The 18920-nt window shown below is 39.1% G+C and overlaps 1 protein-coding gene across 2 annotated transcripts in view; it reads left to right on the top strand.

The window, feature by feature from the left end:
• Aig1 (androgen induced 1) overlaps nt 1-18920 on the top strand; it is a 236037-nt gene that overhangs the window by 74835 nt on the left and 142282 nt on the right. The window contains exon 3 of one of the 2 annotated variants that reach the window (XM_010626674.2): nt 5225-5326. The exons of the other annotated variant lie outside the window; for it this stretch is intronic. Coding sequence (XP_010624976.2) covers nt 5225-5326 — 102 coding nt within the window. The remainder of the gene's footprint in view (nt 1-5224; nt 5327-18920) is intronic. 2 annotated transcript variants of the gene reach the window in all.

Genomic DNA, 18920 nt, shown 5'->3' with positions numbered 1-18920 from the left:
AACTGTGCCTCCTGGCCTTCTAGTATTGCACCTAGAAAGGTGACTCACACTTTCTTGAAAGTCACTTCCTGTTAAATAACCTGTATTTTCCCCTCAATATATGGTGAGATTCAAAAGTTCCAAAAGTTTCAGTGTTGAGAAGTGACCCCACAGTGCTCTAGGAATACCATGAATGATCACTCATGGTGAATAGAAAGTAGCTCCCATCAATGCTGTGCTAGGAAATATTTTAACAACTGGCCGTCCAAGGGGGGTTGGGGCAGATACCTGATTTATAGCATTTTCCAATTTCCATGGTGAAATCTTAAGGATGACTTTATAAATTCAAAAACATACATGAGTGCTGGGTTGTAGCACAATACATAGCCCCTCCTTACCATGTACAAGACCTTGGTTCAGTCCCCAGCACCAAAAAGAAAAACAACAAAACCCAGAAATGAAAACAAAAAGACCACAGATGAAATGGAGAAATTCTACAAAAGGTAAAAATGACTAAAATCAACTTGAGAAGTGTTACAAAGCCTGAATAGTCCTATTTTTATTAAAGAAAGGAAATTCATAATTAAATCTGCCTATAAGAAAAATTACAAGTCCAGATGGCTTTAATAGAGATGTGTATCACTTAGATAAGAAACAATGCCAGTGTGCCACAAATTCCTCCAGAAAATACAGTAGGGTACACTTCCTACTCATTTTTTGAGGCTAGCATTATGTTTTTACCAAAATTGGATGAAGGCCTATTAGAAAATAAAACTGCTATAGGGAAGTGTACTTTATGATAGATGTAAAAAGAAAATCATTAACAAAATATCAGCAAATTGAATCTAGCAACATGTATATATAGATTATAATACTTAATGATCAAGAATGAAATGTTGGTTTGACATTCAAAATGGCTATAATTCACCATATTAAGTATATTAACTATTAAATATAAGTATATAGAAATTTAGATATATAGAAAAACTATATTATCATCTCAAGATATACAACAAACCATCTGAAAAACTTAGCTCCCTCATGACAAATATGTGTTTGTAGATAGATTTATCTTTCTCAGCTTGATAAAGGGCATCAGAACCAAATCTGCAGCTGATATCAACTTCAATGTTGAAAGAGTGCACAGTTTTCTACGACAAGAAAGAAGGCAAGGAAATTCACTCTAAATCACTTCTACTCAAGGCCTTAGGCAGCAGAATTTGGAAAAAAAAAAAAAGGAACACATAAAAGGCATACAAATTTTAAAAGAAGAAATGCTGTCTTTACAGAACATTTAGGTATAGAAATCCAAAATAATTTCTAAAATAGCTGCCAGAACTACTAGATGAATTTAACAGAGTTATAATGTCCATTTGCACAAAATCGTTTATATTTTTATAAACTGCAAACAATGTGAAAGATATCACTCCGTATATATTAGCATCATAATACATGAAATATTTAGGTATAGACTCAACAAAATGTATGCAGTGGGTATACATTAAACCACAGTCAGTGCTAGGAAAAATTAAAGAAGCCCTAAATAAGTATATGACTATAACTTATATTCATGAATTGGAAGATTAAGTGTTGTTCAGAGAGGTTAATTCTCCCCAGCCACAGTGAGAATTTTAGGAGGATGTTTTTATTAATTAACAAGCTGAGATTCTAATAGTTAAATAGAAATGCAAAAGATTTAAAATAGTTAAGTTTGGAGGAAGAACAGATAGACAGAGCCTGTGGTAAGCAGAATTTTCACATTGCTTACAAGATTCTGCTCCCTGCTGTTGAGGCCTGTATAATCCCCTTCCCAAGAGGAGGAGAGGACTGTAAGTAGCATGGAATTTGTCTATGATTAGGTTATCTTAGGTAGCAAAAAGGTGAAGGGATTTCTATCAGTGGTTCCACCTAGGAAAGAAGTGGTTTTCTGCCTGATTGTGGACGCCTCGACCAAAAATAAAACTTTGTCCCTTCTAAAGATAGACATGTCTTGGGCCAGGGATTTAGCTCAGCGGTTCGGTGGCCTGCCTTACAAGTGCAAGGACCCGAGTTCGATCCCAGGGACCAAAAAAAAAAGACATGTCTAAACCACCTTTCAAACACATTTATTGCCCAGCCCATTTTCAGGTCAGACCAGAAGTGAAGACCCACATAGACCATAAAGCAACCTTACATGTATTTGTGTAGGAATTCTAGGGTGAAGGTCACTTGGATGTGGTCCAGAAGGGGAGGGGCGGAGGATCTGAGCAGATCCTGAGTAGTCAGTGGGCCTGGGATCTCTTCACCCCACAGGGAAGCATTAGGCCTCCAAAGGCAGGACTTCACAAACTTTTATGTGCATATAATTGCATGTTAGGGAATTAAGGAACTTAGAATCAGGGCTCAGCAGGGGAAGACCTTTGGTGCTGCATATCTGACAAACTCCTAGGTGACTTGGGAGTTGTATGGGATCCCACCGAGTAATCGGCCATCCAAGGGCAGTTCTGTGGAATCCGGCAGTACTTTCCTGGCACTGAGGCATCATATCAGCCCTAATTTGGTAGGTGTGCGGAGAGTTGTCAAGCTTATACAACAAGAAAGAAGTGAAAATAGAAAAGATTATCTTTAACTGGCCTCTCTGTGTCACAAGTGGATTTGTACGTGGCAGTGCCCCAGCCCGGGTAATGTCTTAGAAATGCTGGTCAGTCACTTACAGGACCTTCTTCCTGACCTCATGACCTCATTTCAGATCTCCTGCCTCTCTCGGTTACCAGGCTACTGCGCTAAGACACCTCAGGAAGGATCCTCTTTCTAAATCCTTGTTTTCACAGACCTGGAAAAAGCCGGGTTAATTCTTCTTCAAAATCGTATCATTAAACCTCACTTGAATCATCTGATTCATGTTGGTTCTAAATATCTCTTTGCATTCCTAGCACATTATCCACAGCAGTGCCCCAAATCATTTCCATTCTGCTCTCAGCCACATTTCCAACTGTCAGCAAAAGTGCTTCATCTTACTTTAAAAAAAGAAGAATGCCTGGCCAGTATTCCTAATCCTATTCCTTGCCTTCTCTTGAGTTTTGATGGTCAGTCATTCCCTATCTTTCCTCTCCACTTATTCTGACTTCTAGCCACTCAAAGTCTTGTCCAGATCTCCTGTTCTGTAAAAATCACACCAACCTCCAGATACCCTCTTGCAGGTCTCTCCGCACCTCACGGCCACAGTCGTGAGTAGGACACTCCTTCCACTGTCTCTGCTGCCACTTACATCACGTGAAGTCTGGACTTTATTTCACCAAATAATTCAGACTGCCAGTTTGAAGGTCATTCAGATGAATAAAAAAAACATGCTCTTTCCTATTGTTATGTGTCTGTACATGTGAAAGTCTAATTCATTTTAATTTTCCTTAGCAAATTCTTCCTTCAAAAAATAAGAATAAACTAAGTGCATTGCAGATTCCTTCTACATAATCACCCAAGTTAGTGGGATGAAAATTAATAAAGTGACAGTTCCTGTTGCATTTACTGTATGTGAAAACATATATGACAAATGTGATTAAAGTGAAAAGAAAACTTGGATTTATCTATTTGTTGAAAGGAGAAATGTGGTAATGTTTCCCCAGCCTGGTGTGAGGAGGCAATGTTGAGAGGTAATGTAATAAAGATTTAAAGTAATTATCAAATATGTACCTTGATAAGTACAGTTACCATGAATTTCAGTACATCTGAAGTCTGAAGTGAAATGAACAATTCAATATTGTGGATAACTAAAAAATTATCCCTTGTACTTGAAAAGATGTAGTAGTTAACCTTAAGCTAAAACTAGAGCTTTTCTCTTTTTTATCTTGAGAATTTATAAACAGGGTGAACATAGTTGACCCAAGAGCAAAATAAATAACCGGATTCCCAATCTGATATTAAAACAGCACATATAATCTAGAGTTGCTATTGTAATGATCATCCATTGTGTTTTTTTGTTTTGTTTTTTATTTTTGTTTTTTGGGTATGGGGATGGAACTCAGGCTCTTGTGCTTGCAAGGCAGGCATGGGCACCACTGAGCTAATTCCCCCGCCCCATTGTGTTGTATAGAATAAGAAACATTTGTAACATCCTAGCTTTTAAGGGTTTTTCCCTCCCTGACCAAGATTACCCAAGTCGTAACTGATAACAGTTGGAAAACAATTTTGAAATTCTTGTGACTACTAACCCTGACTTTCCAAGTGTAGCCAAATGTCTTATAAAAAGTGGCCTTAAAATTTTTGTGATTTGCATTAATAAAATGTAGGAGCATGGATGACTTAAAAAATGGACTAAAACTATTTTGTGTAATATTTGTGCTGCTTTTTTTATTCTACAGTATTTTTTATTTTGAGAGATTGTTCCATAGGTGCAGTGATTACTGTAGGGTGTGTCCCTTTTTCATGTTATATATATTTTTTGCATTTACACAGGCATCTACTTTTTCTTTAAATTCTATGATGAAGGTTAAGACCACTTATTTCTTTATTTTATCTGAGCTTTTTTTTTCTCACCATTAGTTCAAAAAGCATTATAATAATAAATCAAGTGCTCTACTTTCTTTCTATGATTATGTTGCTAATGAGCCAAGACAAACTTCTGGAACTCAGATGAACTTCTAAATGCTTCCAAGAGAATTAGGAGTCATCTTTTATCTACCACACTCCCTGCTTCTCAGTGCATCTGAAGCCCTTGCTGAGGCTGTATACATTAATGCATTGGCTGGAAATGTGACTTTGGGACATTTTATAAGCAGTGGTTTTAGTGCTGTTAGTGGTGAAAAGGAAACTTGAGAAGATGAAGATTAATTTAAACCACATGATGGGATCGAGGAAAAGGGACCAACTCTACAGCTTCTTGAGTGTGTGCTGACTCTGTACAGTGGGGAATGGGACCCGAAAGAAACCACCAGTGAACTTTTGAACCCTCTTCAGAGGAATCAAACCAGCACAAGTTACACTGAAATGATGCTGTTTCTCACAGGAGGCCTCTTTGGTCTCTCTCACAACAGAACCCTCTGCAGAGAGGACACAGTTGAGAACCTGAAGAGATAGGAGGCCCCCAACTGTCACCATTGAGGGAATGAAGCTAGAACCATCTTTCCAATCATTAGCTAGGTTTCTCCTCTGTGTTTAAGCATAGCTTCCAGATTATGTTGGTTTTTTTTAACAATAGATAACCAACAAATTATATGTTGTATGTAGATCACTGCTGAACTTGAAATAAAAGATTTCTTTTCCCTTGCAGTTCGTTGTAGCCGTGTTCTGGATCATCTATGCCTATGACAGAGAGATGATATACCCGAAGTTGCTTGATAATTTTATCCCAGGGTGGTTGAACCATGGAATGGTGAGTGGATTAAAACAGCTGGCTTCCTTTTATTAAACAAAACCTATGAAAGAATTATTTTCTAATTTAGTCTTCCCATAGCATGTGCTTAAATATGTGTCAGTTATTAAAGATTGTAATGAGAGATTATTGCAAGAGAAGAATACTGAGTGTAAACAAAAAGTTCCTTCCCTTGGAATCGAGTCATCAGATAAACTATGTGGCAAATTAATCCACAGTTGATAAGAAGAGTGAGTGGTGTTAGATACTATAACCAGCTCACTCTGGGCTCAGTTTGAATTCTGCCTTTGGAAACCTTGTTCTCAGAGTCTGAAGAGTATTTCTGCCTACACACTCATCAGCACTCTGTTCCACCTCCACGCACATCAGAGGGATTGTGTGGAAAGGAGATCCGCCTCGGGCATTTGGAGGCATCTTTAGCAAGGACTTGTTTGTCTTGTCAAATTGTGTTCTTCTTGGGTGTTTGCCTGAGGATTTTCCCTTCTTGATCTAAATCTTTTTGATGATGTAGCCATGGTGTTACCTTCCCTAGTTTCGAATAAGTCTTTTGGATAGTTTGCACATTACTTTGCCATACTTGAGGATATCTTTTCTGCAGAAAAAAATGTTGTGTCATCTTTTTTTCCAGCTTCTGGAATCAAGCGCTATTTTGTTATCAACAAGCCTGCATTTTGGTAATGGTAATTTTTAGAATACATCCCAGGGTGTTCCTTTTGAAAAGGGCAACACATCACAAAAATTACAGGGGAAGGAAGAACTAGAAATCACAAGTCTTAGGTTCAAAATAACAATTTTCCTCCTGCTCCTATTTTGGTACATTTTAAGAAAATCGGTGTATACTAACAAGAAAACATTACTGTGTTGAGTGGTTTTGATCCAACCTCTCTCCAACCAAACCATCAAAAATGGCACATCTTGGGGAACTAGAATTTCCCTTGAGCTCAATTACGGCCACACCATCAGGTGCTTCGACTCTGCCTTCAAATGAATAAACTGGGTCCTGTCGTTTCAGGTTAGCCTCCTAAGGGGTCTGACAGGGATACATTCTTTCCAACTTTGACTTTTCTTGAAGGGAAGGGGAAGTCCTCTTCATAACTCCACGCCTTTGCAGTCTTCTGCCCTAAGTGCCTTTCTCTTTCCTGGCAGACTTCTGCTCATCCTGTTGGCTTAATTGTTATCTTTTTTATGAAGTCTTCCCCAACTTCTCAAAGCAGTTACCTGTTCCACCATTTGTGTGTGCATACTGCTCTCCCTTCTCTGTTTTGTATGTCTGAGCTCCCATGAAAATGTTAAGCTCCTGTGCAAAACCATGCTTTTGAACTCTGAGCCTTGAGTCCAGTTGTCTGGTAATATGTACTTATTAGATTATTGAATGAATTTATTATAGCCAGTTTTCATAATTTTTTGCTAGTCGATACTCATAGATGTATTTTCAGATGCACTGTATGCCAGGGTTTCTACAGTGATTGTACTGTTTAATTTTCACAATGGCACCATAAACAAGGAATTATGATCTCATTTACACATAAAGAAACCGAGACTCAAAAAAAGTCAGATAACTTGCCCCAAATCACTTAGAGTAGTAGAAATGGATCCGAATCTAGGCCCACCTGGTCTCAAATGTTAACACTTTCTACTAATATTTGAATAAAACATTAATTAGTTTTTAGAAAATGTTATTTTTCTGTAGCCTTTGCAACTATAGTTAAGAAAACAATGGTAAGATCTTCAGGATATTTTGAAGTTTACTTTCAAACCATATAGCATAGATTTCTGGCTAAGATAAACCAGTCGACAATTAGGTAGGAATTTTAAGGAAAGTATTTCAGAGCATTCATGACTCCCCAAAGCAGAATTCCAAGTGGAAATGTGCTTTGTGAATCACCACTCCAGCTATTAAATCAGGAAATATTGTCACACACTCTGAGAAGAGCAAGCTTTGGTCACAAGGCAGGCATGTTTTTATGCAAATAGTAATCAACTTTTATGACATGCAAATATGAGGAAAAGTAATATCACCAAGGTAAGTTTTCATTGGGTGTCCAAACTGAATGAAACAGGAAATGGAGACATGTGAAGCTCCTGGCTACAGTCCAGTGTGAAATAATGTATTTCCTGTTTCTGACATTAGGGCCTTTGCTAAGAACTGTCATATCATGTGCCATAGAAGTGCATACCTGGACTCTTTGGCCTATTGCTTACATCTTTACTCTGTACGGTATGCATTCAGGCCAGAGAATGAGTCACATCGTTGCAGGTTCTTATACAAAAATTTTAACATTTCAAACAAATAGCTTAATTATTTTTGTAGCCATTAGACTTTAGACTTTGACTATCTTAATTTTCTCTTGACTCACTTTGACAAGGAGAGCTTTTTCAAATGGACGGAGAGTAATTGGTTGAACTCTTGGTGATGAACACTACTTAGAAACGTAGGGAGGAACCAAGTGACACAAATATTTAGGAAAGAGAAAGGATAAATTAATTAACATGTCAAATCCTTGGAGACACTATGAGCTCAGTAGATTCTTTCACAATTAATTTTGTTTCCTAGTAAAAATTAATGATCATTTCTTCGATTTACTTCCTGGTCTCATTTATAGCTCCAAAATCACTGACAAAACAAGTTGCACATGGTGCCTGAGAAACGCTTCCCAGTGTTGATTTACATTGCTCTGATTGTGTATAGATATAGTATGAATACAGCCTCCATAAAGCACCATGCTAACTCTTTAGATTGGCAATTAAAATACAAACATCACATGCTGAAGTAATGAGTTATGTGTCATAAAATTCATGAAATTTAAAAAGTTAATTCAGTTCTTCAGTTGCTTCAATTTTAAAGGTTTAATAATTTTTAATGTTAATTTGTATTTACTTTGAATTCTAATGAAAATTTTGAATAATTTGAAAATAACATTTAAAATACATGAAAATTCAGTTTAGTATATGAAAATTCAGCAGAACCACTGAGCCAAATCCCTGACCCGATTATGATGATATTTTATTTTCAGCTGATATTATTAGTATCTAGAGATCAAATTTTATAAAAATGTCCATTGTAATGTATATTCAGTGATTTTGCTAAAATGAAGGCAAGAAAAAAATTGAATATATTCACATTTTGTTGAATATTTACTTATATTTGTAATTTATCAATATGTATGTCATTTTATACTCATTCAGTCACAGAACTGATTGATCATTTTATGAAAATCTAGGTGATAATAATATAGGAGGATGAGGCATATTTTATTTTGTACCTTATTAGCTTAATTTGTAATGTCAATAATTCCACAAATGGTTATGGCTCTCTAGGGCTATGAACTCGTAGTGTACACAGTGGGCACGAATGTTTGTTGGATCACAGCAATACAGCTGTGGGACTCCTACCAAGAGACACTTGTGACTTTAATGGATTTATACTGGCGGGACCTTAGAGGTAGAAGGTATGGTAGGCCAGACCATGGCAGGTTCTGGATGAGAGGAACTCCTAAGGAGATGGGAGAGGAGAGGCGCCCATGGGTTAGTGCCTCTATTGGGTCAGGTGGAGTACAACAAACAACAGGTGTGAGGGAATTTCAGCAGTATGTTAGAATGTCACTGAGTCACAGTCAGGAGTGCAAGGAGAAAAGCTATACCATTGCCTGTTCAGACATTTGCAATTAAAAGAATTCCGAGAGAGAATGTACCTTGTTCTTACGTGAAAAATTACATTCGCTATTCCAAGGGTCTCAAGCCAGTTTCTCTAGCGATCTCAAGCCCAGAACCACAGCACTTAGGTGGATGTGGCGTGTAAGTGTATCCTGCATCCATCTCCGAGGGCACTGTCTCAGTTTCAGATTCACAGCATGCACTGCCCAGCACAAAATGAGTCAGATAGCCAACCTAGGAAGACTTACAGGACCTGAAATCCACAGGGCTTTCGCTTTGATTTACAGTAGCATTGCCAGCATCTAGACATCATTGTAGCCCAGGACAAGAGTGGCCTTTCTTCCTTTCTATGGTCCACCTCTTTCCTCTCAGCATCTGGTTCCAGAATTTATTTGAGGAAAAGGAGAGGAAATGGGTAAACAAATGAATTAGAACAGTAGTACAACTAGTGAGTTATCTCCAGCCTCCAGGAAAATAGTAAAAAAATAATTTTAATTTATTATGTGTAAAATATAGCACATTTCATTGGAGCCAGTCCAATATCTAAAATCAAAATTTGGTCTTTCCATGTAGCTCTGTTTATTTTTTTATTTCCTGCAATTCCAGCATTGCATGGCATGCATTTGGCACTCGCTAAGTGTTCACATTGAAATGATATTTGTACATTTGCCCCAGATGCTCAGAAGAAAGTCACATTTACAATGGACTCTTGACTTGTGAACTAGATCGGTTCCCAGGGCTGGTTGTAACTAACTCAATACAGCTGAGAACTGGATGTTTCTCTGAGTATACGCTATAGAAAACAAGAGGCAGATGAATCTTCCATTAACCTAATTAACCCAAGTCATTCGTATGTCAGGCTGCTTATAACTTGAGGGTCCACTGTACTTTTGTATCCTCCCATTGGTGTTCACAAAAGTGATTATCTGCAGATGAGTTTGTTTCCAAAGCATGTGTAGAATGGACATGTACAGTTATGAGAGACAGAGTTCTCAAAGGCTTATAAGACACAGGGATTGAACTTGGATTTAACTTAATCTACCAAGTATTTATTGAAGATCTATGCTATTTTTGTGTTCTTCATATAGTCTACTGGCAAAAAATTTACCCATTCTAAGAGGTTGTCTCTTACTCCATTGGTTTTTAACTTTGCTGTGTAGAAGCTTTTTCACTTGATATAAACCCATTTATTGACTCTTGTTATTGTACCTTGGGATTTGGGGTCCTGTTCCGAAAGTCCTCACCTATGCCTATCACTTCAAGAGTTTCACCACTGTTTTTCTTCCAGCAGTGCTTCTAGTTTTATAACTAGGTCTTCGATCCATCTCGATTTGGTTTTAGTACAAGGTGAGAGGTAGGGGTCTAGGTTCATTCTTCTGCGTATGCATAGCCAGTCTTCCCAGCACTATTTATAAAAGAGGCTATTTTTTTCTCCACCATATGTTCTTGGTCACTTTGTCAAAAATGAAGTAGCTGAAGGTGCTGGGAACTGTTTCTGCATCCTCTAGCTTACTGTTGGTGGGAATGTAAACTAGCACAACCACTGTAGAAATCAGTATGGAGATTCTTCAAAAAACTGAAACTAGAGTTTCCACTTGACCCGTATCTCTTCTGGTTATCTTTGTGAAGCAATAAACATCATCATGCTATACTAATGAATGAGTACCCATAGTTGTAGCAGCACAACTCAAAATAGCTATTTATAAAAGTGGCCTGTATGCCCATAAACAGATGAATGCATAAAGGAAATGTGGTATATTTACACAGCAGAGTACTACTCAGCCATAAAGAAGGATAATTTGTAGGAAAACGGATGGATCTTGAGAACATAAGGCTAAGTGAAATAAACACAGAAGGTTAAATGTCATATGATTTCTGTAATATGAGAGACCCAAAATATGAATAAAGAGCAAAATAAAAGAGAGATGATAGGAAACAGGGAGGTAGACTGTGTGGAGATGGGAAAGGGATCAGGTTAAAGAGGAAGAGGGAGGAATGCGGGGGCAAGAAGGAAAAGTAAACGTGGTCAAGATATAATATGTATATGTGCGAGTTCCCTAAGATGAATGCAATTATTATATATTACAAATATATACTAATGCAAAAAAAGTAATTCAGGAAAGAAGGAAGGCAGAGGGGGAGAAAAAAGGAAGGAAGGAAGAAAGAATGAAAAAACTATAGAAAAAAGGAGGGAGTAAAGAAGAAAGGAATAGGAAAGGAAAGGAAAAGAAGGGAAAGGGAGAAGAAGAAAGAAAACGCACAAGGGGGAAATTGAGAACCAAGACCTGTCATGTAAAGGTACAAGGTCCCAATAACGAATGTGACTGTACTACATACCTAAAATGTACCCATAAACTCAATAAAAGAAAAAGAAAAAAGAAAATTCACAGTTTGTACTGCACGGATTAGGCATTGTGGGGTAACAAGATAAATGCAGTATGTGAGCCATCGTAAGGCGTTCACAGCAGGGCCTTAATTCGCAGGTCTCGTTGCCCGGGGCTTCTGATTTGACCTGGATTATTTCCACTGGCTGGAAGCGCTGGTGAATGCAAGGCTGTCCCATCCGGTGGCGCCTACAGCTTCTTAGGAGGTCTTTGGTTGCAGTAATGCAGAGAAATGCATTGATTTGGCAGAGCATCTGTCAACAGCTTATATCTCCTTAAGGAAAACATTAAAATGTCATGCAGCTAATATGTATGACAATACAGATTGTCATAATTTGTGGTACAGAAGCTGTAAATGCCTATTATGTACACCAGCATGGGGTACTTGTAAGATTTCCATGATAAAATTTAGGGAACGAATTATTGACAAGTTATTGACTAATATAAATGTAGTCTTTTGATTTAGTGATTCTTCTAGTAATTTAAAAATTGGTATAAATAGTATTAATGTTTATATCTGGGCAGTAATTATTCAAAATTAAGCAACTAACTAGATTTGGTCCATTTTAGACTTTTTGTTAATTTTATTAGTGAAAAGACAGATAGGGCCGGGGATTTAGCTCAGTGGTTCCGCCCCCTGCCTTGCAAGCACAAGGTCCTGAGTTCGATCCCTGGTACCAAAACAAACAAACAAACAAACAAAAAAGATTGGTAAAAGTAATTAGATCTTTTGTATCACTAGGACAGGTGGAGGCAGGTAAATAGGAAAAGGGTTCTGCAGGCTCTCGGAGAAGTCCACAGGGTTGTTTTCACTCTAATGAGGATAAACACTCTTATGCTGAGCCCCAGGCTTTCCTCTTCTGCTGACTATAATCTGAAAACATTGTCAGTGGAATAAACACAAATTACAAGCAATAAAAAAATAAATATTTAACCTCTAGGAAGAGTGGGATTGAGTGATGCAGCCACGTGAAAAGCCAGTAGTGAGTTGGGGCCTCTGCCCTCCGAAGACCTAATTAGTCTTAGAAAGTGCTGTGAGAATACAAAGCACGGAGGAAGGGTAAGAGATTGCTATTATCACCACAGATCTCAAAGCAGACAAGATCTTGATGTCCTTGTAACCACAGCAGGAGTTGTTCATCCCCTGTGTAATTTGCCAGAAGAAACTAATAAGCCCCGCCTCTCTTCTTGCCTGATCTGTTTGTTGTCCTTGTGATATATAACCATTGCTCAAGAGCATCTCAATTTAGGCAACTATTTATTCTGCTCAATATTATTTTGACACTGGGTAATTATGAAAGTTTTTTTTTAATGCATCTGTCTTTTGCTAAAGACAAGACATTAGCTACTACTCGGATGATCATGGGTCTTGCAGGAACTCAGCTCTGATGTTATTCTTTTGATAGTAACGTGACTTATGGAGCGTTTCCAGCTGTGGGATATGCAGATTGTGCATTTCGTGACCCATGGAGTCTGGGCCACTGTGATATTAGGTAATTCATTAAATAAGCTGCCATCATAAGCATTTCCTAGGAAAACCTGGCCCTTCTCCATTTTTCACATGCATTCTGAAGTAACTAAGGTAGCTGGAAATTTTCAGTCATAAATAAACCTGAACAAAGGTCCGAAATTTCTTAGGAACCCCTTTCTCAGATTCTCAGAGAAAATAACATAAGACCTCAGAGGTCAGGGACAAGGAGGAGAGCCACAGGGTAATGAGTCAGATACTTTCAGAGTTGCTGTGCAGTGTTCCCAGTCTATGTGTGCCTTATATCCAGTTTTACTAAAGATAGCTTCTTCCACTGTGAATGTTCATTTGTGATCTTTAATTCTATAAAGTCCAATTCTCTTCTTTTAGATTGTTCGGACTTAAATTTTGACATGAAGTTTTCGATTCTGTGTTTAAATCAGTTACAAATATATAAGATATTCAATTTTAGTTGTTGCTGATTTTATTTTTATTTGCTGTTTGGACCAAAATATTATAAAGCAGAGAAAATATATTTTTTAATTAATGTTTAAGTAAATTGTGAGGTGGAGAGGCAAACAAGCTGGAGGGAGAAGAGATTGTGTGAGGTCAGGATGGAGAGAGGGAAAGACGGGGAGAAGGGAAAGGAAAGAGGGGCAGTGTCATCAGTGAAGTGGGAGAGAGCCGCGGAAGAGGAGGCTGGGTCGGAGTGGGGACAGGAGACTACCGGCAGGTGTTGCAGTGTGGAGATGAAGTTTTTTCTTTTCAGTGCCTTACATATGATGGGTTCTGAATAACCATTTCATGAGTCAGTAGATCAAGGGGCCTCCTTGCCGTTCTTTGAACATAGCAGGGATCCTCCTCGCTTTGGAATGTGCCCCCCAGGGATCCGTTTGCTGCACTCCGTGTTCAGTCTGCCTTCCCAGCCCAGCTTACCCTGAGCAGTCACTTGGGTGCTACGGCTACCCCGTGCTTCCCAGCTCACTGAAACCCTCCAGCGTTGCTCTGCCTTCCCCATGACACTTAATTATCTCTGATACTGCATGTGGTTTTGCTTATGAGTTATATTTCTTGCCCCTTTCACTCTGGTAAAATGCAATTTCCCTAAGGGCAGGGATCTTCATTTTAGTTACCAATTTATTCACTGTACCTAGAACAGTGCCTCTACATAATGGACAGTGAATATTTTTTAATAAATGAATTGACCTTGTCATCATCATTGCTGTCATTATCATCGTCGTCATCTGTTTATATTTGCTTGTTCTCTTTTTTCTCCCACTCTTTCTCTCTTCCCTTTCATAATAATCGACAGAAAATGCAACCCCAGATTATTGACTTCCTTGCTCTCTCACACCATATTCTGCTCTGAGCTGGAGCACACTCCTACATGTACAGCCTGCTGCTTTCCCAGGGAGTCTGCGCCTATCATATTGCTACTCGGGCCACAGTCACTGTCCAAAGAATACGTCCTTGGTAAGAGCTACAAATCAGGGAAAAGACAGGCTGGATCATATTCATTGAAAAGCATCACTATATATTGATTAGTTTATCTGAGTGACAGTATAATAGTCAGACAATGGATTTTCAAGGCAATTTCATGCCATCAAAAGTCCCTTTGTAGAACTAATTTTCCACCTAGGGCCAAAATTCACAGTCAGTGTTATCCATTTGCTCTCTGTCCTTCGTGCTTCACTTAAAAGATGAGCAGACCCAGCAGGAGTACTGGTTCATCAAAAGGTCTATAAGTTCTATTCATATATTTTGGGGTCATTAAAACCCAAAGTGTGGTTGACTCAAGTGCTTTCCCCCAATCCTTAAATCCAGAGATATTTCAAAGTAAACCAAATTCATCTGTTTTCCATTTATTTGCTCCCAGCTCTTTGTATTTCGGGGAGGGGTGGTGGCAGGCGGGAAGGTGCTGTCCTAGGCCCTGGCTTCCTTTTTCACCACCACAGACAGATCATTCATGAGCCACAGACCCAGCTTCTTGGCAGAAGGCCATATCCGTATCCTTTCCAGTTCCCTTTTAATTGAAACTCCAACCTCAGCTCTCATCAGCGTAGCTGCCAAAAAAAGTAAAGTGGAAAGAAGCTTCATTTTTGCTGTAGAACCACAGAGTCCCAGAATCTTTAGACTTGTGAGTCTCAGAATCATCCGCTCCATACAGCATACCTAAGTAACTGAAGTGTCCTGACTGGTTAGCACCCTCTGCTTGAGCATCTCCGGGGATGGAGTCTCAGCACCAACCAGGACCATGCTGTGGTCTTCAGCTACAGGAGGGGCTCACAGAGAACTGAGTCTTCCTCCTACATCTGCCCACTTCCTCATTCTGCAGCATTTGAATACCAGTCCTCTGTATTCCTTTCATACTCTCTTCTGGGTGGATCTCACTCTCTGACTTCAACCTCCAGAGTGTTCACATGGGTCCAGCTACCCACGTGAACTCACACCCATCGTCCTTGCTTATTATCGTTATTGAAGCTTTTGTTCACATTTGGCAATTAGAATTCTACGAGAATTTCTACATTTTTCTTACCTCGTAGGTTGTTAGTAAGCTAGAATTTGATGTTGCTTTCGCTTTTGCTTTTTAGACACAAATGTAGGACCTTTAGATCAAATCCTAGTGAATTCCACCTTGTTAAACTCAGTGTGAATACAGGATAAGATATGGGAATGATAAGTACTAAGATCTTGAAAATCATTGAATATGTATGTTGAGATTTAATAAAACGAAGCTCTTTGTTTTGAACTGTGGTATTTAATTTTGTGCCAGTAGGTTGGAGCTGCTGCAAAGGCTAAGATTTGTTAAAAGTCAGCAAGAAAATAGTTGACTTTCCAGAGATGTACATTTTAACCATGTGATAACCTTGCTTAGTCAAAATAGGCGTTTAGATGAAGATGACATGAGTCTTGGCAAAAAAGAGTGAGCTGCAGTAACAATTATTTCCATATCCAAGGATGGAGAACCAGGTGACTATAGAGAAACTTCTGTGACAAGATTTTGTGGGGCTCACACTGGGAACATGGGATGGTAGTATGGGTCAGAACCCAGCGGTGAAAGGCAGGTGTTCATTTTTTCCCCAGTTTGGCTGGATTCTAGATATCTGGAGTTGCTAAGGGGTCCTTGTGTTGGTGATGCACATATAAAGTAGGGAAGGAAGCTGCTGAGAGTCCAAGACCATGGAGACAGCAAGGATGCATCGATGGTCTCCACCATCCTCATTGTTATCTGCGTACTTCTTTGTCCAAGTGTTGGAGAAAAGTGGTTAGCTGGAGAGGCAAGAAAAGTATGTGACAGCTCAGTAGGAGATGGTCAGTGTCACTTACGTTTTCTCTGTGATCACTGGATTCTGAATCAAAACCACTCAGTTTACCCCATAGACCCCCTGATCCTTTGGGGAGATTGAGGTTCTGACTAACTTCCCTGAGCCTGTTTATGCCGATTCCCAAGGTAAGGCTTTTCCAGGAAATCCTCACTATTCTACCTTTCTAACCTCCGGCCACCACAGAACTCCAGCCATACCTGCCACAACCCCTCCCAACTGCCTTCAGGAATGAGTCTCTACCAGTTTCTCAGTCTTCTAGTGAAACTCCACCTATCCTCTGTGTGTATCTACTCTTCCCCTTCATCGTGTGCTCGCTTTTGCTTATTTCACCACTCCCCTGATTCTCCCTTGTTGGTGAGCTGCTGTGCTCTGCTCTGGCGCTTGCTGGATTTGCAGGTTGTTATTACCTCCTCTGGGAATGGATACTCTTGGAGCGCAGGCAGATGGTCTGTTTCCTCTGCATATTTCCATCATCTGGCTCAGTGCCTCGAACATAGTAGGTCTCAGAGAATGTTCTTTGCTAGAAAGAATGTACGAATGAATGAACGAGTGAATGAATTTTGCCATATTCCCTTACTTTCCAAGTTTGATAACACTTTCTGGAAAAGGAAAGATCTTTTTTCTCTAAGAATTCCTCTTGCTTCTTATGATCATTTTTAAATTTTCTGTGCTTCATACTGTAATGTGAAGCTCATTGGTTTATAATCTTCAGAGTCAGTCTTCCCCCTTCACACAGCAGATCTGTGTGTGCTGGCCTCCAGCTGTACGCCATTACAACGTGTCCAGGCTCAGACAGCTCCTGAGGGGCCAGGCTGGGAGTGGACACCTCACCAGCAGGCCTCTCTGTGCCTCTGTCCCTTGGGGCCTCTTGCCATGAGCCTTGTTAGCAGCTAACTGAGGGGATACCTCTAAGCATATGTTGCCGCACATCTCTCACTAGAACACCAAGAGGCACTCATATCCTTTTGATAAACAAAAGAAATATAGGTTTTTCTTTTTATTCAAGCAAAGATGATCATTTCCTATTATCTTTACCATCTTTATATCCAGACCCAGATAATGAGTTTGCATGTAATGATCTAATTAAGGTATACTTTATAGGTGCAAAGATTAGCTCTGATTGGTAGAAATGGTTCCTTTTCATGCAACTCTCTCTCAGCCTTATGAAATACAAGAATTCATTTGACCTGGTAGTATAATTACCATGTGTCTAGGTGCTGCTGTTCATGTGGCCGCTATCTGTATGAGTTAAGAGAAAAGACAATGAGTATACCTTGCTTTGTGTGCCTACCCAGCAAAACTCCTGCCCACACACACACAGCAGTGTGGCTTTTTGCTCCATTCTTTTCCTTGCTCCAGGTTAGGCCCAAAAGAACCACTCCATTTCTGTAGACCGCACTTCTACAAGCTGCAGACATTCGAGCCACCTGGAAAGGGTAACTGAACCAAGTGACCTCCACATTTTCCCTGGTTTTATTATTCTGTGAAATCAGTTTAGTGTAAATGATTTAAGAGGTTGTCAGAATAGAGTTCTGTGGACAACAGTCTTCTTAAATTTCTGCACTGAGTTCCACTTGTGAGAAACCAGAGCTTGTTGTGGATATTCATGTGGCTGGCCATGATCATGCAAAGTACAGTGCCTGCCACATGGTAGGTCCAAGTGCTATAAATTCTATAAAATAAAATGTCCCCATGGCTAATGATTTCTAACTTCTTATACAAGAAGCAGCAAGATAGTGTCAAATTCTATATAAAATTTCAAGAAAAAGCAGCCTGGTAGAAATCTTGTATTTGTAGCAACACTGAATTTGTAAGTATATCTAATGTAATAAGTTGCTGAAACTCCTTAAAAGCTGTATGAAATAGATATTTATCTTTGGACAAAGGACTCAAATCTCCCATATGTGTTTTTAATCATTTCCCATCAGTTGCACCTATTGGAAAGACCTTTGCTTAAACTAGGAGTTTGACTGCTAATCTTCACACATATGGCAAATGTGAACTAATCAGACCACAGATATTTTGCTGCATTCCATGGTGTCTCATTTATTTGTTTGATTTGCAACTATAGCAACAAGATTCCACCACGTTAGGCTTTTACACAGACCTACAGTGTGATCAGTTGGTTGACATTTGGCACTCTGCACTATATTCAATTGAAGACATATGCCCAAACTGACTTACCACATTTTAAAACTGTTTTTCACACTGGGTAGATCTGTAATATTTGCCTAAAAATATGAAAAGCAACCTTCTGCAAGGATAGTAGGCAATTAGAAGATGTTGTGACCTTCTTTCCTGTAACATTTCAAATCTTCAACTTTTTTTGGCGTGCTTTTCAAGCGCCCATCTGACTTTGAAGCAGGCTGCCTCTCCCTGCAGAAAGCTCACTCCTGCTATGACCAAAAGGTTGACCTAGTGCCATGCTGGTGCTGCTCCACACATGCTGCTCTGCGCGAGAAGAGCGGTTGGAAATGACCTTGAAACAGAGTTTTGCCAAGGTCATTGAATAGCCTTCTAGAAGTGCCATTTTTCACATGATGTGCTGAAGAGCATTTGTAGCATTGTCAAAACTCATCTTTTGAATTGGGTAGAGTATTATCACAAGTCTTTGACATCCACAAGGAATACTGCTCACTTTTGGTTTTATTAGCTGCATTTTGTTACAGGTTGGAAGAATTAGGTAATGGAGAAAATTGACATCTTGGTGTTGTTTGTTTTAGTTAGTTTTTTCAAACATTTGCTGTAGCAAACAGATGCTC

The sequence above is a fragment of the Fukomys damarensis genome, unplaced genomic scaffold (assembly GCF_012274545.1).
Source record: "Fukomys damarensis isolate Sample0158 unplaced genomic scaffold, DMR_v1.0_HiC HiC_scaffold_14, whole genome shotgun sequence".
Lineage (NCBI taxonomy): Eukaryota > Metazoa > Chordata > Mammalia > Rodentia > Bathyergidae > Fukomys > Fukomys damarensis.
The sequence above is the reverse complement of the archived record's forward strand: the minus strand, read 5'-3'. Positions and strand labels throughout refer to the sequence as shown.